The sequence below is a fragment of the Rhinolophus sinicus genome, chromosome 18 (genome assembly GCF_057876585.1).
Source record: "Rhinolophus sinicus isolate RSI-liver-muscle chromosome 18, RSI-T2T, whole genome shotgun sequence".
NCBI lineage: Eukaryota > Metazoa > Chordata > Mammalia > Chiroptera > Rhinolophidae > Rhinolophus > Rhinolophus sinicus.
Window position 1 is genome coordinate 110,513,792 of NC_142518.1, and position 27,627 is coordinate 110,541,418.

General features: G+C 54.6%; 1 protein-coding gene across 12 annotated transcripts in view; it reads left to right on the plus strand.

Moving 5' to 3' along the window:
• ATP2B3 (ATPase plasma membrane Ca2+ transporting 3) overlaps positions 1–27,146 on the plus strand; it is a 69,083-nt gene extending 41,937 nt beyond the window's left edge. For 5 of the 12 annotated variants that reach the window (XM_088794946.1, XM_074323931.2, XM_074323930.2 and 2 more), the window contains 8 exons: positions 19–125; positions 1,180–1,371; positions 2,967–3,180; positions 4,590–4,801; positions 5,818–5,925; positions 7,591–7,773; positions 13,223–13,309; positions 24,095–27,146. In XM_088794946.1, the coding sequence (XP_088651072.1) occupies positions 19–125; positions 1,180–1,371; positions 2,967–3,180; positions 4,590–4,801; positions 5,818–5,925; positions 7,591–7,773; positions 13,223–13,309; positions 24,095–24,415 (1,424 nt within the window). In that variant the 3' untranslated portion in view covers positions 24,416–27,146. Of the gene's footprint in view, positions 1–18; positions 126–1,179; positions 1,372–2,966; positions 3,181–4,589; positions 4,802–5,817; positions 5,926–7,590; positions 7,774–12,826; positions 12,889–13,222; positions 13,444–24,094 lie in introns of those variants that run through there. The other 7 variants (XM_074323936.2, XM_074323934.2, XM_074323935.2 and 4 more) reach the window with 4 other exon arrangements.
• Positions 27,147–27,627: the final 481 nt, after the last annotated feature.

Below are 27,627 nucleotides of genomic sequence, written 5' to 3' on the forward strand. Positions count from 1 at the left end.
CCCTACTCTGTGTTGCAGGGATCATTGACAGCACTACTGGTGAGCAGCGGCAGGTAGTGGCCGTGACCGGGGATGGCACCAACGATGGGCCAGCCCTCAAGAAGGCGGATGTGGGCTTTGCCATGGTAAGCTGCCCAGGGCCAGGCTGGCTCACCATGCCAGGCAGGGCCTGGTGTCTCGAGGACATTAGGTTTGTGCAGGAAGCTGGGAGCCAGTGTTAAGGCAAGTTGCAAAGTGCTGGAAGTTTCTGTCACATCCTGGCCACTTGGGCCTCCACAGGCTCTGACAGTGAAGGGACACGTGTGATTTGTTTAAAGGTATTTGGTGTGGTGATGCCCGAGGTGACAATGAGGATTGGTCACATTGCCGAAAGGCTGGGGGAGGGTTGTCAATTGTGGACCCGCTTCACCCACTCCTGGTCCTGTCTAAGTGGACCTCTAGTGTAATCAGCAGAGTCCCCAGGCAAGCTTTCCCTCTGTGCTTCTCTTCTGTTGCTTATATAGAGCTTGTTCTTTCTGTAAAACCCTGACCCCGCTGAGTAGAGTGACCTGACGGGCACTGCCCTGGTGGCTGGCCCTGGCATCATGGCCTTCTGCAAGGAACTGTGCTTGGCCGCCGAAGGCAGAACCCCAACAAGCCCTTTTCCCCACCCTACTGAGAAGGAATGCCCTTCACTCTGACACATTCAGTGTGGCCCACTGTGGGCAGGCACCAGGGGTGCAGGCCAGTCCTTCCCAGAACCCGAGACACAGAGGGGGACCAAGCCCCAGCCCCTGGCCACTGCAAGAACCAAGCTGTCCCTGCTTCAGACCCTTGGAGCAGCAATACCTGGGGTCCTTCCCCAAACACCTCTGTGTGCGCCAGGAGGACAAGTCCTCGCTCTGCCAAAGGCGTCCCAGTCCGGGACTCAGGAGCTCCTTATGTAGCTACTCTAACATGCTAAGACCAGACAGAAGATCCATCGGTGGCCATGTGGTGCCGACACCCTCTTTGTTTATGAGCAAAACCATGAGCCAACCTGCCCTTTGTAGTGCAAGTATGCATTCGATGAAATGAGAGCTACTCCCAGCTGGTGGGGAGCCCCATTTGGAAGGAAAGGCAGGGAGTCAGCCCAGGTGGGCTGGGTGGTCGAGGGGAGGTGGGGCAGGGACCCATAGACACTGTGTATGTGCTCCCCAGGGCATCGCAGGGACTGACGTAGCCAAGGAGGCCTCAGACATCATCCTGACCGATGACAACTTCACCAGCATCGTCAAAGCGGTCATGTGGGGCCGCAATGTCTACGACAGCATCTCCAAGTTCCTGCAATTCCAGCTGACGGTCAACGTGGTGGCCGTGATCGTGGCCTTCACGGGCGCCTGCATTACTCAGGTGGGCACTGGGGCCACCTTGCCTGCGGAAAACCCTGGGTTCTCCTTCCCACAACCCATGGGGTCTGCAGGAAGCAGCTGGCTCCCCAGGCCCGGCCTGCCCCATACATCTGAAACCCAGTGCCAAGAGCAAGCCCAGGGGACCCTGCTGGCAGGAATGTGTGGGCTGAAGAGCATCCACCTAAGGGCACAGTTGGGAGAGACTGATGCTTTCTTTGCTGCAGATCTTTTTTATTGTGATAAAATTCACATACCAGAAAAATCACCATTTCAGAGGGTACAATTCAGTGGCACTTAGTATAGTCACAGTGTTGTGCAAATATCACCTCTATCTAGTTTCAGAAAATGTTTATCACCCCAAAAGGAAACCCCATCCCCATTAGTGGGCACTCCCAATTCCCCCTCTCCCAGCCCCTGGCAACCACCAATCTGCCTTCTTTCTCTACAGACTTGCCTATTCTGGACATTTCACATAAATGGAATTAAATAACATGTGGTTGTTTGTGGCCGGCTCCTTTCACTTAGCACGATGTTTTGAGGTCCATCCATGTTACAGCATGGATTGATACTTCATTCCTTTGATGGTAGAATAATGTTCCCTTGTGTATGGCTACAGCACATGTGTGTCCGTTCCTCCATCCGTGGGCATTCGGGCCGTTTGCACCTTTTGGCTACTGTGAAAAATGCTGCTGTGTACATGCACAGATGAGGCTTTGTGTGGGCCGATGTTTCCATTTCTCCTGGGTCTAGAACTACGAGTGGAAGTGCTGGGTTCACTGGGAACTCCATATTGAACCTTTGAAGGCGCTTCTTCCCCTTTTCCAATAGTCCAGTTCTCCCCATTAGTGAGTATCCAGAATTTGTCCCCCTTTCAAAGGTGTTTTTTTTTTTTATGGAGATAAAATTCACGTAGCATAAACTGTACCATTATAGCCGTTTTTACCATTTCTGTGGGTTGTAGTGCATTCACAATGTTGTGCAACTACCACATCTCACGGCAGAACTTTTTCATCACCCCTGTACCCACTGAGCAATCCCTTGTCCCCCTTGTCCCCTTCTACAGACCCTGGAACCACTCATCTGCTTTCTATCTCTGTGAATCTGTCAGTTTCATAGGAATGGAATCATACAGTATGTGGTTCTTGGTGTCTGGCTTCTGTGAGTCTGATTTTTAACCAATGACTCAGAGGCAATGAGAAGGAAGGGCCAGGACAGAGTCTCTGCCTCTTCCTGCCCCTTGGGTGTGGGAGACCAGGAGGCCACCCCTGTCTTTCATAGTCTGGGACAACTGATGGGGGTTGTCAACCTCCTGCTAATAATTTGGACCACGCCTTCTAGATCACTGCCACCAGGAGAGAGAAGAGGGGAGACTGGCAACATTTTCAGAGCAGGAATTGGAAAGCCCAGTGAAAACTCTCTGCTAACCTTAAGAAAACATAGGGATGAGCTATCCCGTTTTATGGGAAGGTCGGATTTGTTGCATTTGCTCTTGAATGAAATTCCAGTGACATTGACCCTGAGCTGAGCTTCTTCACAGGAGCTGGGGGTCGGTGGGGTTTCCAGCCCCACGTTGGGGTGACTGCCTCCTCTCCACAGGATTCTCCTCTCAAAGCCGTGCAGATGTTGTGGGTGAACTTGATCATGGACACATTTGCTTCTCTGGCCCTGGCGACAGAGCCGCCCACTGAGTCGCTGCTGCTGCGGAAGCCGTATGGCCGGGACAAGCCCCTGATCTCCCGAACCATGATGAAAAACATCCTGGGCCACGCGGTCTACCAGCTCACCATCATCTTCACACTGCTGTTTGTGGGTAGGTTGGCCCCAGGACGCACCGCACTGTTATTAGCTCTGCAGGCTGCGACCCTGTCTGGTGGTGGAAGGCAGAGATGAGCAGCCAGGGAGCCCATTTCCAGTGAGGACTCCTCGGCCCTCAGCTCCCTGCTGTCCCTCTCTGGGTATGCCCCACCTGGTGTCACAGGCCCCTGAGCTGCTGAGAAACTGTCCGCTGCTACACAGAGCAGGCAGCATGTGTCATCATAAACTGAGACCCAGATCATTCATCCACCCGTCTGTCCACTCACCCCATGACTATTTGTCCAGAGGACAATGACTAGAGCACTGTGATAGAAGTTGTGGGAGCAGGAGGACCAGCAGAGAAAGGGGAGAGAAGAGGGGGGATTAGAGGAGGGGAGGCAGAGAGGCAGAGGGAGGGGGAAGAGGGCAGGTGGGAGAAGAGGAAGAGAAGGGAGAAGTGGGAAAGAAGGAGCAAGGAGAGAAAGGGTAGGGAGGAGGAGGGAGAGCAGAAGGGAGAGGGGTGGAGGGAAGGGGAGGAGGGAAAAGGAGGAGGGGTCGTGGAGAAGGAGGAGGGGGAGGTGAGGGGAAAGAGTGGGGTCAGGAAGCAAGAAGGGGGGAAGGCAGAGGCAGGAGTGTGGACAGCAGAGGGAAGGACTGGTGGGGAGAGGCTGGGCCAAGGGCACTCAGAGAGAAAACTGCAGGGCCCCCAGACATGGGAGGCACCGAGGCCTCCAGCACACCGGCTGCTTCTTGGAAGCCCGGCGCCAGTGGCAGCTCACCTGTCCTTTTTGGAGCTTTCTGTGTCCGGCAGGCCCTATTGAGCAGATTCTTTTATTGATATCGGGGGGGGGGGGGTGTTGGTTTATCTGTTTGTGGCCTCTCTCCCGTATACCGGGGCGCTCTCCTTGTATCTGCTGACCCCGGACCATGTGGTGGCCTGGGTCACTGTCACTGTCCTCCAGAGCCTGGTGAGGCTCAGTTTTCAGCACACATTCTTGGGAGCAGATTTAACACTCAGTGTGCAGGCGTCACAGTGGGGGGACCCCAAATGGCAGTATCTGGAGTTACTGTGAAGGAGCCTTTTCTGATTTCTTGGGAGCAAAGCCTGCCGTGGTCTGCCTGAGGGACTAGCCCAGCTGCCCTGTCCTAGGGGCAGGGTGAAGAAGGGCCGGGCTACCCTGCACCCTGCAGCCTCGACTCCTCCCCGGCCCACCCCCAGCTCAACCCAGCAGGCAAATAACAGATGCACCATGGGTGTGTCTTCAGTTCTTCATTCCCGCCCTCAGATTCCGGTGCCAGTCCCTCAGCTCCCAGGTCCAGCCCTGGCCTTGGCTGGCACCCCGTGGGGTGAGGGACTCCTTCCTCTCCCCTTACAGTCATCACTGAGGTTCGGGCCTGTGCCCTCACATGCCCCTCGGCTTGCAGGGGAGCTCTTCTTTGACATCGACAGCGGGAGGAACGCGCCCCTGCACTCCCCGCCCTCGGAGCACTACACCATCATCTTCAACACCTTCGTCATGATGCAGCTGTTCAACGAGATCAACGCCCGCAAGATCCACGGCGAGCGCAACGTCTTTCACGGCATCTTTGGCAACCCCATCTTCTGCACCATCGTCCTGGGCACCTTCGCAATCCAGGTAGGAGGGGCAGATCCTCCCTTGGAAAAGGAGGAGGAGCAGGGGGCCATGGCCCCCCACTACTGGCCTCTGCGCGCATAAGAGCAGGCCTCAGCCTGGTTCCACCTGCTGGGGTGCAGAGGGGCTCCGTGGGCCTTCCGCAGAACTGACCTTCTCCCGGGTCCCTCCAGGTCTGCCACTGCCATTTCTAGCACTTGATTCCTTGGGGGGAGGCCACCATAACTCCAGAAGTTTGGAGATGCCGTGTCCCCAGGGCTGACACAGTGCTGTGGACAGGCTGGTCAGTCGGCTCTCCGGGAGGGGCTGAGCCTTTGAACACAGGTATATTAATAGAAAATGTAACATCTAGTGAGGCCCACAGACCAGAATACGTTGTTCCTCACAGTTCTCAAAGGAGGGGGCCTGCCACGCTATGGGGGACCATCTGGGGAAACACTTGGGTTGGTCAGGAGGCAGTGGGAGAGCAGGAAACGGTGGGCAAGAAAGCATTTACTGCAGTTTCTGGGGAAGGAACGATAGGTGAGGACTCGTCAGTGTGAGTGATTTCAGGGTGCTGGGGTGGAGGGCTGTCCCTGGTTGTCTGGAACCTGGCCCCAGGTAATTAGGGCAGGGGACAGTGGCCTGAAGTGTCAGAGCCCAGTAGCGGAGGTGGTTGGGCTATATTTCAAAAGCTCACCTCTGGGTAGAGGCTTTCCCTCAAGGAGGGGGCAATGAGGGAGCAGGAAGCCCAGGCAGGGTGACTCGGGCGTGTCACCAGGGTGTCCAGAACGAGGCAGGGCCAGCATATGGAGGATAGATATTAAAACATCAAGTTTACAGAAGCTGGAAATGTGGCTAATCTGCTGAGCCCCAGCCAGAGGCCCAACTGCCTGGGGGAACCAACAGCCCCTCTGAGTCTCTGAGCAGGGTGCTGGAGCCAGCCTGCAGGGCAGGGTGGGCTCCGACTGCTAGAGGAGGACAGTGGCATCATCAGCTGTGCTGGCTGGACCTGCCTCCCTCCCGTCCCTCTCCTGCAGATTGTCATCGTCCAGTTTGGCGGAAAGCCCTTCAGCTGCTCCCCCCTGTCCACGGAGCAGTGGCTCTGGTGCCTGTTTGTTGGCGTTGGGGAGCTGGTCTGGGGACAGGTGAGTGTCTGCCCTGTCAGCCTTCCCAGTCCTGCCCCCTTCCCATCTACTCTGCAACAGCACCAGTGACAAGCACAGGCCAGGTAATCATGGGTGGCCCCAGAACCCCTGCCCTGGCTCCCTGCTCTGGAGCCTCAGAGCCTGCACCTGGGAAAGCATGCTACACGTTCAGGTGGGTGGCGTCACACAGCAGGGCTCAGACCTGGGACGTGCCACCACCCCGGTGCAAGGCCACAAGCAACAGTGTCAGCAGAAAGAAGGCAAAGGGCCATGGCTGGGATGTCACAGGGCCTTGGCAAAACCACCCATCACTCCCCTTTCCAGGATAGGACCCAAAAATCATCCCTCAAAACTGGGTGCCTTGGAAAATCCCCACATATTTAAAAACAAACCACACCCTGCTAAATCCTCCAAGGGGCAAAAAGAAGATCTTGAGGGAAATGAGGAAATATTTAGAGCTCATAGAAAGTGACACTCTGACACCTTAAGTTCTGTGGGCTGCAGAGGGGACTTCACCGCACCTGGGGATTAAGTCAGGGAGACAGGTGGGGTGTTGGGGCTGCTCAGAGGCGGGCCGGCGAAGGGGGGGGGGGCAGCCCAGGCTTCTGAAAGCATTCCTGCAGAGTTCTGGAACACTGGCGTAGGATGTTGAGTGCAGAATCCACTTTGTCCTGCGTCTTACTTGCCTCAGCCCACCACAACGAATGCCACAGCGTGGGCAGCTTAAGCAGCAGAGGTTATTCTCTCATAGCTCTAGAAGCTGGAAATCCAAGATCAAAAGTACTCAGGGCAGGTCCAGGAGACACCAGGCGAGAGCTCCCAGGTCCTCTGCCCGTGGTGTCATGAGGACAGCACAATGTCCCCAGCAACGGTGTTTGACAGCACGCACGGAGAGTTGCCACCACAGAAGCTCCCCTGAGCGGTGGTGTCCAGGGACTTCACTGGAGTCCTTCCTGCGGGCCTGGAGTGCCTACATGGCTGACCCTAGTCATCAGTGTCCGGCCCCTGGAGGGCAAGCTCTATATGCAGCCCACGTCCCCACCAGAAAGCCTGTGTCAGCATAGACTACCTGACACAACCCTCGGCCCAGGTAAACCAAGAGCTTCTCATTGAGCAGGACGTGCCAGGGGCCTAGAGGTCCCTTCCTAGGAACTGGGGGCCAAGGCGAGAGCTCCTTCTGGTAAGGCAAATCCCTTAGTGCACACACTATGTGGGAAGGTTGCACCAGCTGCTCCTCTGGCCCTCTGGCTGGCTGGGAGACAAGGAAGGAGGAGCCACAGTCATGCACGCTGGGGTGCTCCAGCCACCTCACTGCCCCCTCTCTGGGCAATCCTGCATGCCCAGCTCCCCAGGGACTGCTCTGGTTCTGCTCTCTTTCATTAAACATGGAAAACAATGCCCTCCAGAGGAGAAAGTCTGGCTCTCCCTCTGGAGGGTGGGATTTGGCACCAAAGATGGCCCAGGCATGCAGCCTCAGGGACAAGGAAGGGCTGTCCAGTCCTGGGGTCGGGGTAGGGGAAGGACACAGACACCAGCCTCTGCCAGTGTCAGAGGGAGGCGAGCAGTCTGGATCCCTTCCGGGCCCCAGCAGAGCTCCTGCCCTGAAAGGCCCAGTCCTACTCTGATGGCACTTCTGCCTGCCGTCCCTCATCTCTGGCCCTCCAGGTCATCGCCACCATCCCCACCAGCCAGCTCAAGTGCCTGAAGGAAGCAGGGCATGGGCCTGGGAAGGATGAGATGACCGATGAGGAGCTGGCCGAGGGGGAGGAAGAGATTGACCACGCTGAGCGGGAGCTCCGCAGAGGCCAGATCCTCTGGTTCCGGGGCCTCAACCGGATCCAGACACAGGTAAGCTGCCACGCCACTCGGCTGCTCGGCCTTTCCTGCCTCGAGAGGGTGGCAAGCAAGCAAGAGGCAGAGAGTGGGTGAGGTGAGCCCGAGACTGACAGGATGACCTTTGGTTCTTGCGGCCACCATCGCACAGGTAGTTACTGGTGTCCCTATGCTATCCCCAGACGTGCCTGCTGGCAGTTGTGGCACCAAGGTGGCCTGTCCCCGACACCCCCCTTAGAGCCCAGGTGGTCCTCCCCATAGTGGGAACAGATGTCAGCTACAGGTGTGTGCTGTGGCCCGTGGCTGTTTCTCTGGGGGATCTGAGGGGGATGCTGGGCCTCGGCTTATTTGTTGGGAACTGCCCCAGGTCACAGAAAAGTGATATTCTGGGGTTGAGCTAGATATGTATTTCAAGTGTCCTTAGCGAGCTACCGTTCATTGGGTTATGTTGTGTATTCTGTGGAAAGATGTCATGTGGGAAGTGGACTCTGGCCACCGAGTTGGTCCTTTCTGTTCACCCCACTCTCCAAATGTCAGTGCTGCAATTCTGTATAAAGTCACGCAGCCATGATGACCGCCCAGCCGTAGGCACTTGCCGAGACTTCACAAGAGCTTGCTTGCCAGAGCCAGCCCTGCTGTCTATCCCCAACTATTCCTGGCTAGCCTTCTTGCCAGAATGTTCCATACTTGCTGTCTCTCCATGTTTTTCCCACACACTCACTTGTGATCCCATCACAGCCTAGCCTCTGCCCTCAGCGTCCCAGAGGTTCTCGCCAATGTCTGCAAGGCGTCCTCCTGGCTCCTGGGGTCAGGCTGTCCCTCCTTCCTTCCTGCTTCGAGGCTTCTTCCCAGCGCCCTTCTGGAAGTGCCATCAGCCCTGCTCTCCCTGGCGGCTTGCTGTCCCCTCTCCACCTCGCTCTCTGCTCCTCGTCCTCGCTTGCCTGGCACCCCTGCTTCCCGCTGAGACATCGGTCCACCCTGCTGTGGCCCTCACGTGTTGAAAAGCCCACGGACCCGGGGGCGCCGGACCTAGTAGGGAAGGAAGGAGGAGCGGGTGAGAGCTGCCCCACCTGTGGGGGATTCTGCCTGAGCCTCAGCCCTCCGCCCCGTAGGGTCACCTGCAGCCCTGCGATCGGCTTCTCCTTTAGCCCCTGCCCACCCTCCCCACGAGGCCTTGTAGACGCTGGTCTCTTCTTGGCCAATTCCTAGTGCTCCTCACTCACCACCTCCTCCTCCGCCCGGAGTGCCGCACCCACACCAAGATGCCCCACAGGACCCATACTGGGCTTGGCCCAGACCACAGGCCCTGCTGCCCCGAGCCCACCTCCTCCAAACCCCTAGCTCCTGACCAATGGCTTAAAAGCCTCAGGGCCATCCCACATCCTCTTCCTGTCTCTCTGAACAACTGCTGCATCAACATCATTCATTGGCTTGGCTCTGCCTCCTCTAATGCACGTCCCCAATCCAGCCACCACATGCCCTGTCCTCTTGGCCCAGCCACCAGCCTCTCTCCCTGGACTGAAGCTCCCTGCTGCCCCCGCCCCCCCCCCCCAGCCTCCTCTCAGCATGGCCACCCAGTGACACCTGTCACTCCCTGCCCCTCCTATGCTTCCTACTGCCCCACCTCCAGTCCAGGACCCTCAACCCCACTGCCCCTGACCTAGCTCCAATTGCTTCTCTTCCTGGGGGTCCCACCGGAGGGAAGGACACCACTATGTACCTGCCCTGGCCCTTCTCCAGAGTCTGTTTAGGCAATTTCCTGCTGTGGGCCCCTCAGCCTGGGGCAGGACCTGAGACCGTACCTCTCCCTGGTGTCTGCCTCAGCCTGTCACATATCACCACAAGCTTGTCCCAGACTCTTCCATGCAATGCACCCAAAGTGCCCTCCCTTGGCAGCCCGCACCTACACCACCCAGGGCACACGGCTCATCAGCTGCTCCTGCACAGCCCCCGGGGAGCTCATGGGACTTGGCCTCAAGGCACCCCTCCTGTCTTCCCCAGACCCCAGCGTCAACTCTGGCCATGAACTCCCAGCCTCCTGCCCACTCTGCCAGCCTTTGTTCAGCTCGACCCTTCCAGCACCACTCTCTGCACTGTTGCTTATATAGCCTCTCTCCCTGTCCTTAGGGTGAAGTCCAGGGTCCAGACCATAGCCTTCAAACCCCTGCCTTTTGGCATCACTTCACACGCCCTGCACCCCTGTAACCTCCGCTGCCTTTCTAGACGTGTGCGCTGCTCACCCACGTCGCTGTGCCTCATGCTGGCCACTGTCTGGGCTCCAGGCCTCCCCAGCTCTTGCTGTGAAGCCTTCTCAGAGTCCACTCCCTTCCACCACCATGGACCCTCAGCCCTCACAGACCATAGCACACACAGTTATGGCACTTATTTCTCCCCATGGCCAGCCGTCTGTGCGCCCAGCCCAGAGCGCTGCAATCAGTGAGGAGCATAATGCCCCAGGGAACTTTCCAAAACTGCTGAGTCCAGGGCCACCCCGCAGAACTCGGGATCTTGTAGGGCTGGGGGAGGTGGCACCAAAGAACTCCATGTTTAAGGAACTCCCCAAGGGTCCAAGGGACTTCTGCAGTGGAGAGGCAGGAGGCCAGGTCTCTGGCTCATTCCTCTTGGCGTTCTGAGCACCTAAGCCAGCGTGGCCAGGGAAAAATATCTTAGATCTGAAAGAACACCGAACGCCCTATAGAAGAACAGGAGTAGCCTTTGTAGCCAGATGTCCAGGTCTGCCATTGCCTTCTGGCCATTCGGCTGTCCTGGCCCTGACAGGCTCTTGTCTGTCTGTCATGCAGAGCCTGAAGCCAACTTGAGCCTTGGCGGGGGTGGGGGGCATTGCAGCGCCTCCAGCCATTCTCCTAAGGTGGTGAGCCTAGCTTTTCTAGCTGCTGAGACAGCAGCCCTGCCCCGATCTGAGCTGTCTGGGGGGAGGTCAGTGGTGCCCCGGCCATCTATGTGTCTGTGTCTTCTGTGTGCCTATGGGCTCTTGGGCCTGCCACTGCTCCCTGACTAGTAGAGCAGGTCCCTGCAGTTGGAGTCTTAGAGTTCCAGAACTTCCATGGAGCTCCCGGCTGTTCCGACTATGTGTCTGTGTAGACACTGGCCAGTCAGGTGTCTGCTTTACACACGAGGAAATGGGGCCCAGAGAGAAGGGACTTACCCAAGGTCACCTAGTGAGGGTGTGGGCCAGCTGGGGCCCAAGGCTCCATCCCCTGACTGCCTAGTGCAGTCCATGTACCCTCCATACAGCCAATCATTTGTCCATGAGATCTTGACTTTGTCACTCCAAATTCACCATGCTGCTCAACAATGCTGAACCAGTTGGTTACTTGCACTCACCTTTTAACAGTGTCTGTTATTTTTTATTCAAAATACCTGCTTGGAAAACAGAAACAAAGCCTCCCCCTACCACCATGCTGTATGTGCACCCTAAGCCAAGAGAAACATTCTCTAGGCAGTTGGCCCTAGATGGATTTCTGGATTTTGCAAACCACAGAATTGCTCCCCAGACTTCAGAAGCCAGCACGACTTTGTACATTGTTAAGAGAAGGCATTTCTAACCTGCTACCTGCTCTCACCATTATTCCATACTAACATATGAACGCAACACACGGGTAGGATGTCATTCCACAATAAAAGAGAGTCCCTGAAACCCAGAAAATTGAGCTTTTCGAAGCGCTCATGACGCCATCTATTTCACATTTAAAACATGAGAAGCTTCAGCAGAGACTGGGCTTTCAGGGATGGGGGTTGGGTGACAATTTTGCAGTATTTTGACTGATACCATCGTCCCATCAGGACACTATATGGAGAGGCCAAATCAGAGGCAGGAAAGGCATCTTTCCCTTCCCTCATCACCTTTGGTGCAGTAAGAGTCCCCTGTTGAGACAGACCTTTCTCCATAGTTTTAGAAACATCCGCCCAATCTAGAGAGGAGACACCCCCTAAAGAGACAGCGACATATAATGGCATGCGTCATCTTCCTTCGGTGCGTTGAGGCACACTCAGCACTGTGCCAGCCCCCCCCCCCGTGGGTGCTCAGTATGCCTTACTCACAGGTCTCAGTCCTTGCTGTGAAGTCCCCCTGCTCACAAGTAGGGTATGCTGGTAAGAGGGGGTCTCAGCGGCCCAGTACATGACAATAAGTCTTTTCTGCACCACATCCAAAGGTTGAAATGACGGCCATATTCATTTTGGTTGGGGTAGAGGGAGTCTGAGCACTGAAGCTGCCTTCTTCCCAGAAGCCTGGCCCCGTGTCAGACACCCCTCTGAACCTGGTGGCCACCTTGTAGCCACTACAGGGCTTGGGGGTGGGGCAGGGCTCCTTGCCTTGGGCCCAAAGCAGGTAACCAGTGTGCCCTAGGCTCCAGAAATGCATACTTGCTTTGCTGCTCACATCATCCAATGAACTACAGAGCACTTTCCAGAAATCAGACCTATCTTCTAAGGCCAAAGATTCTACCCCCACACATTGAGGGCATTCCCAAAGAGGTGGCCAAAAGAGTGTCACACCAGGCTGGCCTCCCAGAATCTAGGCATGTGGTCTCACAATGGTGGGACATTCACTGTGGCCACTGAGCTGTGCTTCCTTGGGACCCAACGCCTGGGGCTGATCCACCCCCAGGCCCCCAGGCCCGTCCATGGTAGAGTCAGGAAATCCAAAAACACTGTGAATTTACCCACATGGTTCTCATTTCCCAAAGACCCATTTCCCTTTTGACTCCTAGGAAACTTAAAGGGTGGGGGACAAAGCAAAAGTCATATCTGCTCCCCCAGAGCCCAGGCTCTCTGCTCTCCCTTCTGCCATGCCTGTGCCCCCTCCCTCTCTTTTTAAATCCATTCTTCCACTGAGGTGTTCTCTGGGTGCCCCTTGATCACTGGGATGAGCCGCATAAGGAGAGTGATGGCCACACCTCCCAGCGAGGCAGGACAGGCTGGCAGCATGTGGTACAGTGTAAATGAAGCATAGGCCCAGGGAAGGGTCCCTGTGCCCATGCAGTGCCATCAAGGAGCCCTACCACAGGGAGCCTCATTTCTAATAGGAGCATGTCATATCCCTCAGGTGTGTTGGGGCGGAAAAAAAGGTTGAGAGCCACTGACCTAGGATAACAAAGTATTGCCAGATACAGGTATTTGTTGACGAGTGGCTTGCCATGAGCATACAATGAATGCAAATGACTCTAAATGTTTGCAGTGTGCCTGGTTGTTAACCGCCTGCCCTGAGTGCTAACCATTTGCTCGCAAACCCTCTCTTGGTGGATGACACGGAGGCCAGCCTGGGCCATGGCCACGGCCCTGTCAGAAGCACCGTCAGCTCCCAGGGAGCGGGGCGATCTAGATGAGGCTTTGCTATCAAGATGTGTGCTAAGTGTGGCCCCTATCTTTGCCCAGCCCCACCCCCGTGCGGTAGCCGAGACAACAGTGCAAGCCAAACTTTATCTCATTTTCTCTCCCACAGATGGAGGTAGTGAGTACCTTCAAGAGAAGCGGTTCATTTCAGGGTGCCATGCGCCGGCGGTCTTCGGTCCTCAGCCAGCTCCATGACGTAACCAATCTTTCTGCCCCTACTCACGTAATTCTCTCTGCTGCCAATCCCACCAGTGCCGCTGGGAGTGAGTCTTGAGTCCCCTTTTCTCTCATAAATGGCATCTCTGGGGGAGAAAAAGCCTCCCCAACTCTTCCTTCTCTTTTTTCCAGTCTTGCATCCTCCGCTCACCGTGGCTTTTCCGTTCTTTCTTTATGGCCCTGTCCAGTCCTTCCCGCCCAGATGGTGTGTCTCTCCAAAGCCATATTCTCTTATGAAATGTACTGAATCCATGGCACTGCTGGACCTTCTGTCCTTTTCTTTGTTTGGTTTTGCTTTTCTTTTCCTTTCTTTCCTTTTTTTTTCTTTTCTTTTTTTTTTTTTTTTTTTTTTGGTTTTCATTTAGTGCTCCTTCTGTCATTGGTTTTCTTTTCTTGAACTTGTCTGCATTTGCCAATGGTTCTTCATGAACTTGGGCTGCTTCTGGTGGTGTCTAGTGTCAGGGCGGGGCATCAGTTGGTGTTTGGTGGGGCAGTGAAAGGGAGGCACGTGGACTCAGGGCCATTTTCGAGGGCTGGAGGGGAAGGCTAGTGCCTTTTCAGCATCATTTGCAGCGGGAGAATCCAGCCCACCTACTTGGGAAGTAAGTGACTGCATCCAGAACTGTCCTTGAGGCGGTTTCCAAAGTCAGTAGAGCTGATGTGAGCTTCAGGAGGCCGCTGTCACGTGTCCCCAGGTGGGCTCGGTGTTGGGCAGCTGCTCCTGCTCAGGTGCTACCTGCCCCATAGGCCCTTGACCCGAGCCACCGGGCCTTAGAGGTGTCCGAGGTGTCTCGCGAGCTGGAGCGCTACTCACACCCCGAGCCTGCACTCTGCTACATTTCCATTTGTTCCCAAAGCACCTTCGCTCTTTCCAAACAGGCCTTGGCATTGGAAGGTCTTAACCCAATCTCGTCCACCCTCTCTCCTCCTTTCTCCGAGAAGCTGGGAGAAATCAATTCCCTTCTGTATGTTCCCATGAAAAGTTCCTGCCATGTTGGCCACATTTTAAAGAGAACCCAGGGGCTGTCCTAAAGAGGTAGAAACTTGCATAATTGCTCACATCTTTTCACAAAGACAAAAGGCAAGACACTAGACCATGAAATCCACCAGCCCAGGGAACGGTGTAGGCCTCCTGCTCTCACCCAGGGCAACCTGCTTCTGGTAACAAACTCGAGATTTCAAGAACCAAACAGTAAACCTTCGAGTATGAGCCCAGAGCCCCTGCCGGGATGGTTCGATGCTACTACCTCTTTCCTTTCCTTCCAGTGAGACCCGGCAGCTCTCACCTCCGTGAACACATCACTTCCCCCACAGACGGGAGTCGTTAATAACGGTGTTTCCCCTACCAGACCCTGGGACTTTCTTTTGCTTGATTTCTTCTCTTTTCCTTTCTTCTTTTGTCTTGTCTTGTCCTTTTTGCTTTTCTTTTCTTTTTTTTTTTTTTAGGAACTGGTGAGAGGTCCCCGGTGGGGGGCATCCCTCCTCTTGCTTAAGCTGTCATTTCAGGCCACTCTGCCCTTTAAGGAAGGGATGTGACCTGCACCGGTCCCCGCCGAGCCACCTTTTCCCTTTCGGAAACAGCACACACACACCTTCTCCAAAGCACATGCCACACACACCTCCATCTCCCTGCATACTCACTGGGCCACCTGCCCAGGTCACAACTATTGGCCGACACATGTCACAGGTGGGCTGGAAAGCTCTAGCCTTGCCACCACTCCACCAGAGAGGTCTATAGGATGCTTGGCCACAGTCAGTTAGGGACAGAAATGGTGCACAGCCTCCCAGGTGCACCTCCGCCAGGGTCCAGCTGGGCAGCAGTACCTTCCTTCCTGGGAACAAAGGGACAAGAGGGGCTGTGGGTCTGCGTGAGAGGCACACCTGCTCCTGTCGCTCCCTCCTGGACTTCCTCCACGTGTTCCTTTGCCATTTCTCTCTGCACTTCCTATCTGTCCATCTGCCTGTCTATTGACTTGAGAAGAAGGCTGCCTACACAAACCCCACTCCAGATACCCCTCAGGCCTTCTCCATAACTCTGGTCTTGTTCCACTCCAGGGCCAACCCAGGCATGCCCTCTGTTCTCCTGGTTAGATGTGCTGGCTCTTGGCTCCCTCCGAATTCCTCGCCTTTCTCCCTGGGGGCAGCTTCTCTCTCTCCTCTCTTCCTCAGCTCCTAGCATCTTCCTTCCTTCAGCAGCCATCTGCTCCCCACTTTCCCCACCTTCCCACTTCCAGCAGTGCCACCCCTCCCACTGGTCATGAGCCACTCCAGGGGGTCCTAACTAGTGCCTGGCCAGAAGAAGGGCCGCTGTCCCTTCCACATCACAGGCTGCTGGGCGAGGAGCAGGTGGCAGGGCCCGGGTGATAACTGAGCACCTTCTGTCTGAGGAGGGCACTGGTATGACAGCAAGGGGGGCCCAATGTCCTGACTCACAAGGGCCAGCCTAAAAGGCTCATCCCAGTTGAGTGGCAGCACCTCAGAAGGAACTCCTCTGTGGAAAAAAATGCTGGTTGGAGGATTGGGCAACACCGGGGGACATACCTGCTTCTGGAAGCCACCAACCAAACTGCTTGCTGCCATCATCATCATGGCAGATTGGTTTGGAACTCTGAATTGGCCCCCATTCCAAGCTGCGAGGGCCCCAAGAAATCACCAAGCCCAGCACCCTCATCAGGGGAAGGCCTAACAGAGTGGGAGGCTAGTGGGCTAACTCCAGGCTCTCACTTTCTCTTGGAACTTGCCAGAAGGAAGGCAGAAATCCGGCCATGACAGAGCTCCCACCCCAGCTGAGAGGCAGTATTGTAAGAGGTACAGTGGTCACAGGTCACAAGGTTTCCTAAGGAAAATCCCAGCTCTTACGGGAACATTCCTGTCCTCCTCGCCCACCTCTCAACCATTCTTCCCCTTATCCCACATGCTGGGGCAAGTCCTTCCAGCACACCAGGGCCACCGGGCAAAGGTCAATTCCAGTGAGAACCTCAGGCTCTCAGATGGAAGGCCCAGTGCAGGGTATGGACAGGAGCCTGAGGGCCAGAGTAATAGGTGACCTCGCTCACCAGGGCAGGCCCCAGCTTGTAGCACCAATGCCGGAAGTGTTCATAGAATGTCCTCGGAGCCAGAGGGAGAAGAGCAGCCCCTGGGGGAGTGACCAGGGGGAGCAAGAGAGGCCGTGATTTCACATCCACGCCTGCCCACTCTCTGTAGCCGACACCCCCCCCAGGCATCCCCCCCCCACATGCATCTTTGCCACTTCGGGATTCAGGAGTACCAACACGGTCCCCACTCCCTCGGTCGCACACAATGACCTCCTAGCTGAAGGATGACCTCGAGTGCCTCCTCCTCACTCACTCAGCCATTTCTCCCCCCTGCCTGGCCTGGTGGCCACTCCCCGTCACGGCCATTTCATTCTCAATCCAGGGTGTAGTGCCTTCCCTTTCATGGTCGCCACCTCATTTCATGGGACCATAGCCATGGCCTTGAGGCCAGCCAGCCCATCGGAGTAGCTCAGGAAAGAGCATTCTTTAATAACCATTTTCGGTCTTTGCGAAACCAAGGGGGTGCAAAATCCTATCCCCTCTTCATATGTGAGTTGCCCCCATCCCTCCCCCAATCACACTCCCCAGCTGGGCCAGAGATGAGCAGCCTCCAGATTTGAGTGGAGACACACAGACACATCCCAGCCCTTCCTTAGCCACACATCCAAAGCCTTTCCCCGCCAGCTTGCCCTGATGGCCCTCCCATTCCAACAGGCAGCTGAGCCCAGCCCGACCCTTCCTGCGGCAACACTGGGCCTCTATACTCGAACGTTTACTGTAACAGTGGTTCACGAGAGGGCTCTGACCCAGCCCGCCAAAAGGGGCAGTGGCCAGCGGTGAGTTTGGTCAGATGTGGCCAGAAGGGCTCCCTCAGGCTGTTTGGTTCTGATTAACCGTGCAAGAATCAGATCACGGCAGTTGCTTTACTTCAATTGGCGTTTGCAACATGAAAAACTTCTGTCCAACTTGGCACAGCCAGGCCAGATGAGCCCCTACGATTTCCTTAGACACATCCTTCTGGAGACCAGTGGGGGTAGGGCAGGGGACATCCTCATCCCTCACTCCCAAGGTTGCAACTCCCATCCTTAAGGCACTTCCATGGAGGAAGGAGCCCTGTAAAGTGAAAGCAGCCTTGTTTGCTCCTTTCTCAGGAAATTCATTGATTTAGAGCCCAGTTGCCCACTTGGGTTTCTGGGAATAGTGTACTTCCATTTTTTTCTCGACTATTTCATATTGTGCACACCGTGTCCACACTAGGAACAGTTATCAGCCCTGGCCTGGCTGAGCCTTCCTGCAACCACGGGCCCTACCACAGGGAAGGGCCGTCCAGGCAATTTCTACAGCACATGGCAGTTCAGCCTAGGGCAGAACCTAGAACCCTTGCTCCAAACCCTCACCAGTAGACTCTTGCAGGCCAACGCCCAGGGCTGGGAGCCAGGGCCCAGGGTGCTCAGGAGACTTATTTAAGGCCTTGCAGCTGGACACAGCCAGAAGGAGAGGCAAGGCCGACACCCTGAAAAGCCTGGGACTCGTCGTTCCTTGGTCAGCTCAGTGCGACGTCCTGTTGACGTCGGCAGCATGAGTCTGGGCTCTCCCGCTCCTGGGCACGCATGCCTGTACACAGGATAGGAGGCAATCTGCACAAAACTCACCAGCCATTAGCGTTTTGGCTTGCCAACATACACAAAGCTGTATCTTTAATTTGGTTTGGGTTCAATCCCTCAGTGAAAGGGCCAGCTCTGAAGTTTGCATTTTCACATTTCCTAATCCCATGGTGAGGAAAGGGAGCCTTCCCCTTCCTGCCCCTTGGATTGTGGGTACGTCATCCCTCACGTCTTGTGTCGCTTTCGAGTCGTGATTCACCTTCATGCCTATGGGAGGGTTTGGCATTTGGGAACCCCAAAGTTCCTGGTACACAGTTCCCATGGCTCTCCCTGGCTGCTGTGTCTAGAATGTGCTCTAAATGCAAAGCCTGGATGCCAGGGGAGGTGACAGGTCCCTTCCTCTCACAGAAGGTTCTGGATTAGTGGTTGGTACAGAGACAGGCATGTTCGTCAAGTGGTGGGATGGGGGCACTTTCAGGGAGCAGCAGAAGGGCAGGGCAGGAATCGGACAGAAGAATTCTGAGCTCTGTGAGCCTCAGAGACGGGTGGAGGGTGGACAGCATGACGAACCCCAGAGCCTGCTCGTCCCACAGTACAGGGGGAGAAAGACCAGAAAGGGTCAGGTACAGTTTCTGTTGTACTATCGTCCTCCTTATTCAGGAGCCTTTGCCTTTTTTTTTCTCTTCTTTTCTTTCCATCCCCTTTTTGCATTCCTTTACTGGGGTGGGTGTTCCCTCGGTCCTTGGCTTGCCTCCCTGCTTTCACACCCCTTCTCCACCCTCACTACCACCTGCATTGCAAACTCAAGTGATTAAAGGTCAAAAGCAAAGCGGGGCACATCCATTTTCAGCCGTGACCTTCACCCCCCTCTGCTTGAGCCCTAACCATCCAGCAGTAGCAGGGTCACATGGCAGAGTCTGACACAAGCATCCTTTTGCTTCAGCTTGGTGTGCCTGGGGTGGTCCTGTGAGTCTGGAGCGTCACCTCCCTGTCCCCACTCATGGAGTTACGGTTGATGTGAAGGCAGGCCAGGGCTTCCATGAAGAGACAGGAGGCAGGCAGCAAACACGAGCAGAGAAGCAAGCTTGCACTGAGGGCAGATGGTCACCAGCCTCTGAAAAGAAAGCGGAGCAAGAGAAATGTTAAGGAGTACTATTTTGGATAAAGGTTGTCCGGACAGCCTCTCCGAGGCTGGGTATGTGAGCTGAGTTCCAAATAAGGAGAAAAGGCCAGCATGGGCCGATCTGATGGAAGCACGGCGGAGGCAGGGGAACGGGCAGGTGTAGTGGCCCCAGGGGACACTCAGGCTAGCTGGTGAGAGCCAGGTGGGTGGAGAGACGCTGCTGGTCAGGTGAAGCCATCCTAGCAGACACATGCCAGGCCGTGTGGACCCCCTTCTTTCAGCACTGAGCCCCTGTTGGGTGCTGGGGACATCAGGGGCCTTATATTCCGGTGAGAGGAGACAGAGGAGAGGACAATGTGATGCATGGGGTGTTTGAAGGTGAACCATGTTGAGGAGAAAAGGAAGCAGAAGAGGTGCAGGGATGCTGAGGGAGACGGGCGGTTTGCGACTATAAACAGAGAAGGCAATGAGGGGGAGATAATCTGAGGCTCCCTGGGGAAGAGGAAACCACCAGTGCAAAGGCCCTGAGGCAGCAGTGTGCCTGGTGTGCTTGGGGAGGAGCCAGGAGGCCTAGAGAGCAAAGGAGGAAGAGGAAGAGATGGCCCGAGGCAGGCCCCAGCAGGACTTTGGGTTTTCTTTCCAGAGAGACGCAGCTCTTAAAAGGTTTGGACTCGTGGAGGGTGTGGCGTGCTCTGGCTTCTGTTTGCAAGGATTGCTCAGACGGCCACACTGGGAATAGACTGTAGAGGTCACGGGCAGCATCAGGGACACCAGGGAGGAAGCGTGGGAGGAGGGCAGTGAAGTGGAAGAGGCAGGAGGAGCCCCGAGTCTGGAGCTAGAGATGGGGGACTGGTTAGCAGAGAGCTGCTAGTATTAAGGCCACAGCAGATAGGAGCACCTGGGAAATGCATGGATGGAGATGAAAAAGAGAAAAGGTCCAAAGAGGAGCCCTGGGGCCCTTGGATGGGAGAGGATAGGGAGAAGGAGGAGGACCTGGAGACCCGCGTCTGGCCAGAAAGGAGTGTGGTGTGGGGAGCACTGAGTACCCCGCAGGGAGGTCCCTGGGGAATGGGGGCAGGAGAAAACAGGGCAAAATAAAAGGGAAGCCGTGAATACCAACGACGCTCTTCAGGCTGTCGCCAGCAGCTAGAGGGAACTTTGGCATCAAGAGAGGGTCTCTTTCAAGATTGAGCAAATGAGTAACCTAGACAGGAGAGAGGGAGATGGCTGGGATGACGTCCTGAGTGGGTGTGGGGCCAGGATGGGCATCCAGGCAGTGAAGGAGGAAGCAGCGGCATGGGAGGACATTGGGCCTCACTCAGGGTAGACGGGAAGCTACAGAAAGCCCCCCAGCCCCAGCCTGACCTGCTCCTCCTTGGCCATCACCCTAGGAGTCATGTTTACTTAAGGGTGTTTTTCATGTCTCTTTTAAATTATCCCGCTGGAATGTCTGGCGTCCCCACCAGCAAGGTTGGGGAGGGCAGGGCCTGACTCAATAGTCAGAGAGAAGGGACCCCAGGGATGTCTGCCACATAAGGAGCTGGTAGAAAGATCGAGGGTCTCTCTGCCCGCAGGGTCTGTGGGTCCCAAGGGGCCTCCACGGCCTCCCAGCAGACACAACAGCAGCAGTGGAGCGGGGAAGGGTTCCACAGCACACACTCTTGCATGACCATGGGGTCAGGGGCTGAGGCGCCTCTGAGGTTCGGCTGGAGCCCTGTGCTGGGATGGGAAGACTGGGTGAGGACCAGCGTTGGCAGGAGCACGGCTGAGGGGGTTTCTTGGCCTTCTTCTATGGCCCATTAGCCATCCGAGGGGAGATGAAGAAGCAGCAGGGGCGTAAGCCTAGCATGCCAGGAAGGGTGGGCCCTGGCTGCAGACACAGATGGAAGTGGCACAGAGGGTGTATATGGTACCAAGGCAGTCTGTGGACTGTAGGCGGCACTGCCAGCCTGAGGGTGGTGAGGTCCCTTTAGGGTGGTGGTGGTAGAGGTGGAGAGGTGGCCTGAGGAGCCCGCCCTGGGCCTCTGGGACCATCTCAGGCCAGGAGAGGAGCCTGAGGAGGCAGTAAGGGCTGTGTGTTGGGGAAGGGTGTTGGTTCTACCCAGCCTTGGTCATGCTTTGGCTGGGACACACTAAAGTCCACCATGGGGACGTCCCTGGGCTGTGTGCAACCTTGGGCCTCCAGGGAGGGTGTCTCTTAGAAATGTTTGCTGCTTCTCACTGAGGTAGTGCCCTTCAGCATTGAGTGCCTGAAAACACCCCATCATAAGACCAAAGCCAAGCCCTTTGTTAATAGCCCAAGATCTGAATGCAGGGAAATGGAACCTGGAGGAACGCTGACTCACTGTCAGCTGTAAGAGACTCTCAGGATGGCGCAAGCCCAAATGAAAACCCCGACCAGCGGAATGTTTGAGCAAGTGGCCCCGGCATCTCCTGTTGGTGATTGAGCAATTGCTCTGTGCCAGATTCTGTCGATAGGTAGCAAATAAGCAGACAATCCCTCCCTGGAAGTCAGTGAGAAGACCGACATTAAAGTGAGTCTTTGATTGCACCTGGCAGGAGCACCCGGAAGCAACCTTCCAAGGCAGAGCTGCAGAAACTGGGGAGAGGACTGACTGCCCTTTTTGGACAAAGACTTTGGAATTCAGCCAGGTGCAGGGAAACCATGAGGATGGGTTTGAGCAGGGGCCTGACCTGATCACGAGACCCAGGTCCAAGTGAGGGGACCAACTCAGCCAGGAGAAGGGGTGTAGCCAGAGTCACTGGATCATTGCTGACAAAAGCACCACAAAGGCCCCCATGGTCAAGGGCAGCAACAGGGTACTTACTCTCATTTCTGTGACTTCAGGGGTGTAGCCAACAACTGGAATAGGTATTCTCCCACCACTCCGTTCCCACAGAGATATCCTGGTGGCTCCCCAATTCTGGCAGCAGGAAAAGCCCAAATAACGAAGCCATACCTGCAATGGCTACAGAAAGTGCATTCTGTTTGTTTTCATTAAAAATGGCACACCGTTCTCCATTGTTGTATTACCCCTGTCTCCTAAGCCAGTCTGGGGGAATTAAAGTCCTGAGTGCAAATAGTTGGCCATCTGCAATCTGGAAAATGTGGCTTCACCAAATTCAGAGAAAATCCTAACTGTATTTAAGATATGGAGGTAGAAAATTCCAATTTGATGGTGCTCTTTGGCTCACTTTTTTGCACTTGAAAGGCTGTGAAGTTCGCCTGGTTTAAACTGACCTAAGAGCACTAAGTTTGGCTGAGCAGTGCCTGGGGTCCAGACGCTGCAGAGTTGAAATGGACTCATTGTCAACAGTGTGATTCATGGTGTAAATTAGGGGGCAAACCCACGTAAGAAGGGCTTTGCAGGCCAGATCTCTGTCCCAAGTACACAGCTCTGCCCCTGGATCTTCAAGACAGCCATAGACAATGCAGAAATGAAGGGGCATAGCTATGTGCTGATAAAACTTTATTTACAAAACCTGGCTGAGGGCCAGAGTTAGCCCTTGGGCCACAGTTTGCCACCACCTTGTCTAAATCAAGAAAACCAAATCCTAGAGCCTGGGACCTGGAATGACTTTGGAACTCTGTGGTGTCCACCCACTCACATAGGGAGGGGCTTGCTTCCCCATCTCAGCATGAGGCCAACTGGCTCCAGTGGGACCCAGCCAAGGCCTTCCTATTGACTCTGGCTTCTAGAAGCAAGAGGCAGTCCAGGCTGGGGGGGCCAGGGAGTGAGCAAAAGGAGGCAGCAACTCTGACTTAGAAGCCCAATGAGACTTCAGCACACGCGTAAGTGAAGGTGGAGCAGGCAGTGGAGGGAGGGATCACAGAGACTGAGGGGCTAATTCCGGGAGCAGGGTCTCGCAGGAGGTGCAGGGGTCAGAGGGCTGCCATGGCTGGGGAGGAGGGCTTTGTGGGAAGCTCTTCCCTGTGGGGAGTTATGCTGATCTGAGGTTTACAGATGCTAGTGGGGTGGCCATGGAACAAGGTGTAGAAAAGCCTGATGGAGGGACTGAAAGAAGTTGTCTGGTTTGGAGAGTGAAGAGGAGGAGGGGAGCACAGCATGGAAAGGCAGGAGGGGCAGGTAGCACCAGATTACAAAGGGCCTCTGGTAGTAGGAGACACACCGATGGAAGGGTCTTTGGAGGGGAATAACGACCCAATCAGATGCACCCAGCTGGGAGCCAGGGGGTGTAAAGCGACATGAGGAACCATTGCAGTGGATCAGGGCATATGATCAGAACAGGCTTGGTGGGTGCCGATAAAAAGTGGGGCCAGGAGAAGTTTCCAGAAAGAGGGGCAGTCAGCGGTGTTGAGAGCCCTGAGAGATCAAATAAGATGGAAACACATAAATGGCTGCTGGACTTAGCAGGGAGACTGACGGCCAGATGGGTGTGGGCATAGTGGGTGCTGGCTGTGGCTAGGAGAGCCGGGGGAGCAGAGGAGAGTTCCCTAGAGAAGCCAGGGAGGGAGGCCCAGTCATGAAAGGTTGGCAGTGTACCCATACTAGGCTGGGTACTTTCTCTTACCAAAGTTCTTCAGACTTGCTGGTAAGAGAAAATAGAGAGCCCACCCTCCAGCATTCTCCCTTTTTCAAATCATCTTTGTGTTCTAACAAATTGGAATTGAGATGTGGCCGAGAGCCCAGGGACCACCTAAGCCAGTCTTCCCAGAGTGCTCTCTTGAGTTCCAGAACATCTGCCCAGGTCAGCCTAGAGCAAACCACTACCACTTGTTCTACATATGGATGAGTTGACAAGACTGAGACCCAAAGCTGAAAACCCTTCGCACAGCCAGGCAGAGCCACCCCAACTGTTCCATTCCAATGGATGATCATTTGCCATGCAAGTGACCCTTGCCATTGATGTGGGTGGAACTTGCCAGCACCAGTCTGCCATTGATTGTCTCCTTTCTTTCTTCTTTCCTTCCTTCCTTCCTTCCTTCCTTGCTCCCTCCCTGCTCCCACCTCGGGCCTGTGTCCCTCCACCTCCCGCTCCAGATCCGGGTAGTGAAAGCATTCCGTAGCTCACTCTATGAAGGCCTGGAGAAACCAGAATCCAAGACCTCCATCCATAACTTCATGGCAACGCCCGACTTTCTGATCAATGACTACACCCACAACATCCCGCTCATAGATGACACGGACGTGGATGAGAACGAGGAGCGCCTGCGGGCTCCCCCACCCCCATCCCCCAACCAGAACAACAATGCCATAGACAGCGGCGTCTACCTGACCACGCACGGCACCAAGTCAGCTACCTCGTCAGTGTTTTCTTCCAGACCTGGGAGTCCAATCCACAGCATGGAGACGTCCCTCTAAGCAGAACTGCTCTTGGCACACGCACCCCTGCACACACGCGCACAGGACAGCAAGGAGGGCACGGCCAAGGCGCTTGAAGACATTGCTCGCAGGGCACTTGCAAGAAGCCAATCCATTCAAGGCTTCTGACCTGGGACGGAGGAGATGGAAGAGAAGGAGGAGGAGGGAGGAAAAACTAGAGAGCAAGAAGAGCTGTGTTCCCCCCATTTTTTCTATCGAAGCTTTTTTTTAATGAACACTACAATGCTACCAGACATTTGTCATTTGGGCTGCGCTGTGGGGCAGGGGGCTGGTTTCAGTTTATTGGGAGCTTTGTCGCACCCACGGAAGAGCAATTGGATCCACAGATTCATACAAAAAGAAAATAGGCAAGCACTGCTTTGCAGGGCTGGGAAGCACGCCCCCTGCCCAGACAGCCCACCCGCGGGAGCCACCTGCAAATGTACCCACACCGCCAAGCACCCCATCCCCAGGACACGTGCAGTCTCTGTGTGTGTGCGTGTGTGCGTGCGTATAGACATATACGTACATATATGACCAGATGCATATTTAAAGAATAAGGAACTATTTATCGGCATGATATTTCCATTCCTCTTATCAGGTGTTTTCATTTTGAAATTTTATTATTTATTGTGGCAGGTTTTTTTCTTTCAGGGAACGAGACTACAAGAATATCTTTTTGGTTGCTTGCCCTCTCCACACCCCACCCCACCCCCGCTGCTCCTTTTCCCTTCCCTCTGTCCTCCGTCCTCCTGGCACAGGTCCTGGCAATGTCACCATTGAGATTCCCAAGTAGAAATTCAGGGGAGTGGAGGGCAAGGTCGAAGTGGAAGCAGTTACAATCGAAACATTTGCACTTTGAGACCCCTGCCTATAGAGGAAAAAAATCCCTTTCGATGGAATTTCTTATTTAAAAGGAAAATACCAAAGTACTGATGAGAATGAGCCCCTCCAGTAGGTAGAAGCGAGAGTTTTGCTTTCAGTTTCCTTTGGTTTCAACGTCAATTCCAAATGCTGAATTCTGGCTGGTGGGCTTTCTTTGCTCATGCCCCAACTTCAAGAGCATGAAGCTCCACCCCCTGCCATGTCTGACCCCATGGGAGGACCCAGAATGGAGGGGTGGAGGGAGAAGAGTCAGACAGAAAGCAGTAGAGGAAGAGGTACCATCAAAACCCAAGAGGAGCTGATGCGGCCGCAGTACAGACCCCAGCCCCCTGGGCGCCTCCAACTGGACTCCCCCTCTTTGCCGAGAAGTTGTTGCTGAGATACCCATAAAGTAACTGGGAAAAGTTCTCAGTCAGCACCCGCCAAAGCACTCTTCCCACCCCAGTCTTCTCGTTCAAGGACAACTATGACCTGCAACAGCATGGGTTTGTGTCTGCAGCCACCTACGGCACCATCAGGGAAAACAGATGCTGAGGCAAAGCCCCTGGGAGCGATGCTCATGGCTGTTGCTCTAATTGCTCCTGTGGCTCTTTCTCATGAGTCTGGAAAGCTGAGGAGGTCAGCTTCACCACATCGGGTGAACACCTGGTCTGCAGGTGGGGAGAGCTGGGCCTGGGCTCCCCAGATGGTTCCCTCGGGAGCCTCTCCTTGCAGTGTGGGCACCCAGTGTGCCAAGCCTCAGTTTCCCTTGAATGCACCCTCGCCAGGGAGGAAAATGCAGAAAAAGCCGGGGTTCTTTTACCATCTGAATTCATCTGTCTCAAGTCTTACAGGGAGGCGGTTGGGATCCAACTACCCCTCGTCCATGTGCCTGTCTCTGGGGCTGAGCCACTGGGCGGGGGCAGCTGGGCGCTGAGGGACATAGGGTCAGAATGGAAACTGCATATGCAAATGGGCATGCTCAGCAGTTGAGCAGCAGCTGGACTGAAAGCAAGGCTGATCTGCCCATCACGCACTTGTCTTACCTCCACCTGCATCTGTGAGCATCCACGCTGGCAGCCAAAACATGCTCCACGCTTAACATGAGTGCCACGTCACCCCTGAGCAGGAGTAGTCAAATCTCGGGCAAAGGAATTTCGGTTAGAAAAGGAAATCCCACTTAAAATGCCAGCTACAGATAACTTAAAGCCATCCCTTTTTTCCAAAGGGCACATTGAGAATGTTATCCATTTGTAAATTGTTCCCTATGTCCTTGTTTAAATAGCCACAACAAAAAGGGCAACTCAATTTGTTGAGGGTCTGTCTGTTCCTAAACAAGAAATAAAATTGGAAATGTTTAAATTGAAGAAGACAAGCTGCATAATGCTACACTCATGGGCTTCTTTTCATTCTCTGTTGTAGACATTGATAGAACCAATGGTCCATATATATTAAAAAAAAAAAAAAAGAAAACCCTCGCTGCTGCTGTACAAAGTTGCCTACTGTACGTGTCGATTGTTTAGTCTCTAGGTTGCCTTTCCGCAAGGTGTGGGGTTCAGAAAAGGGGTGCCGTGACCTCGGATCGTTGCTCTGGTTTCTGTAGTCTTCAGGCCGAGGGACCTGTCTCATCAGGGAGCCCCTCTCTATAAAGCATTATATTATATGGAATGGCTTGGTCAACTGTGTTCAGTCTTTAAATATGTCTTACATTTTTATCTGCCTGTTATAAAGATGAACAAAAATATCTTAATGAGGAAGACCACAGATGCATAATAATTTAAAGTCTGTAGTTAAATTTCCTAATTTAAAGAATAGGCCAAAATTTCTGTGTATAAAAAAAAAAAAATGAAAGGCTCCTACAATCCTGGTCTGGGTAATGTGTGTCATTTATTATTTGACGAATTCTCATCTGGAATGAAAGAGAGGTATCTTCATCTGCTTTGCCCAGCTGGGTCACTCCTTGGGAGTAGCAGTTTCCCTGAGCGTGCAGCCAGCCGCCTTTCAAAACTTTATGGAAAGAGGAAAGTGCTCGCCTGCCCTTTGGGGTCAGAGGCATTCCTGGAGGAGGTTTGCATGGTGGTCCTCTGTCTTGACGTGGAAGGGCCTGGGTACCCTGGTGTGTCCTCTAAGAAGGGTGAGGGGGACCCAAGACGATGGCAACAATTCAATGCCAACACACCAACCCAAATGCCAGATCCCTGGCACACATGCAGACTCCCTCTTTTTTTTAATTGTGGTAAACTATACATAGCGTAGAATTTACCATCGGAACCATTTTTAAGTGTCCAGTTCAGCGGCATTAAGTTCAGATCATTCACACTGTTGTGCGACCATCCCCTGTCCATCCG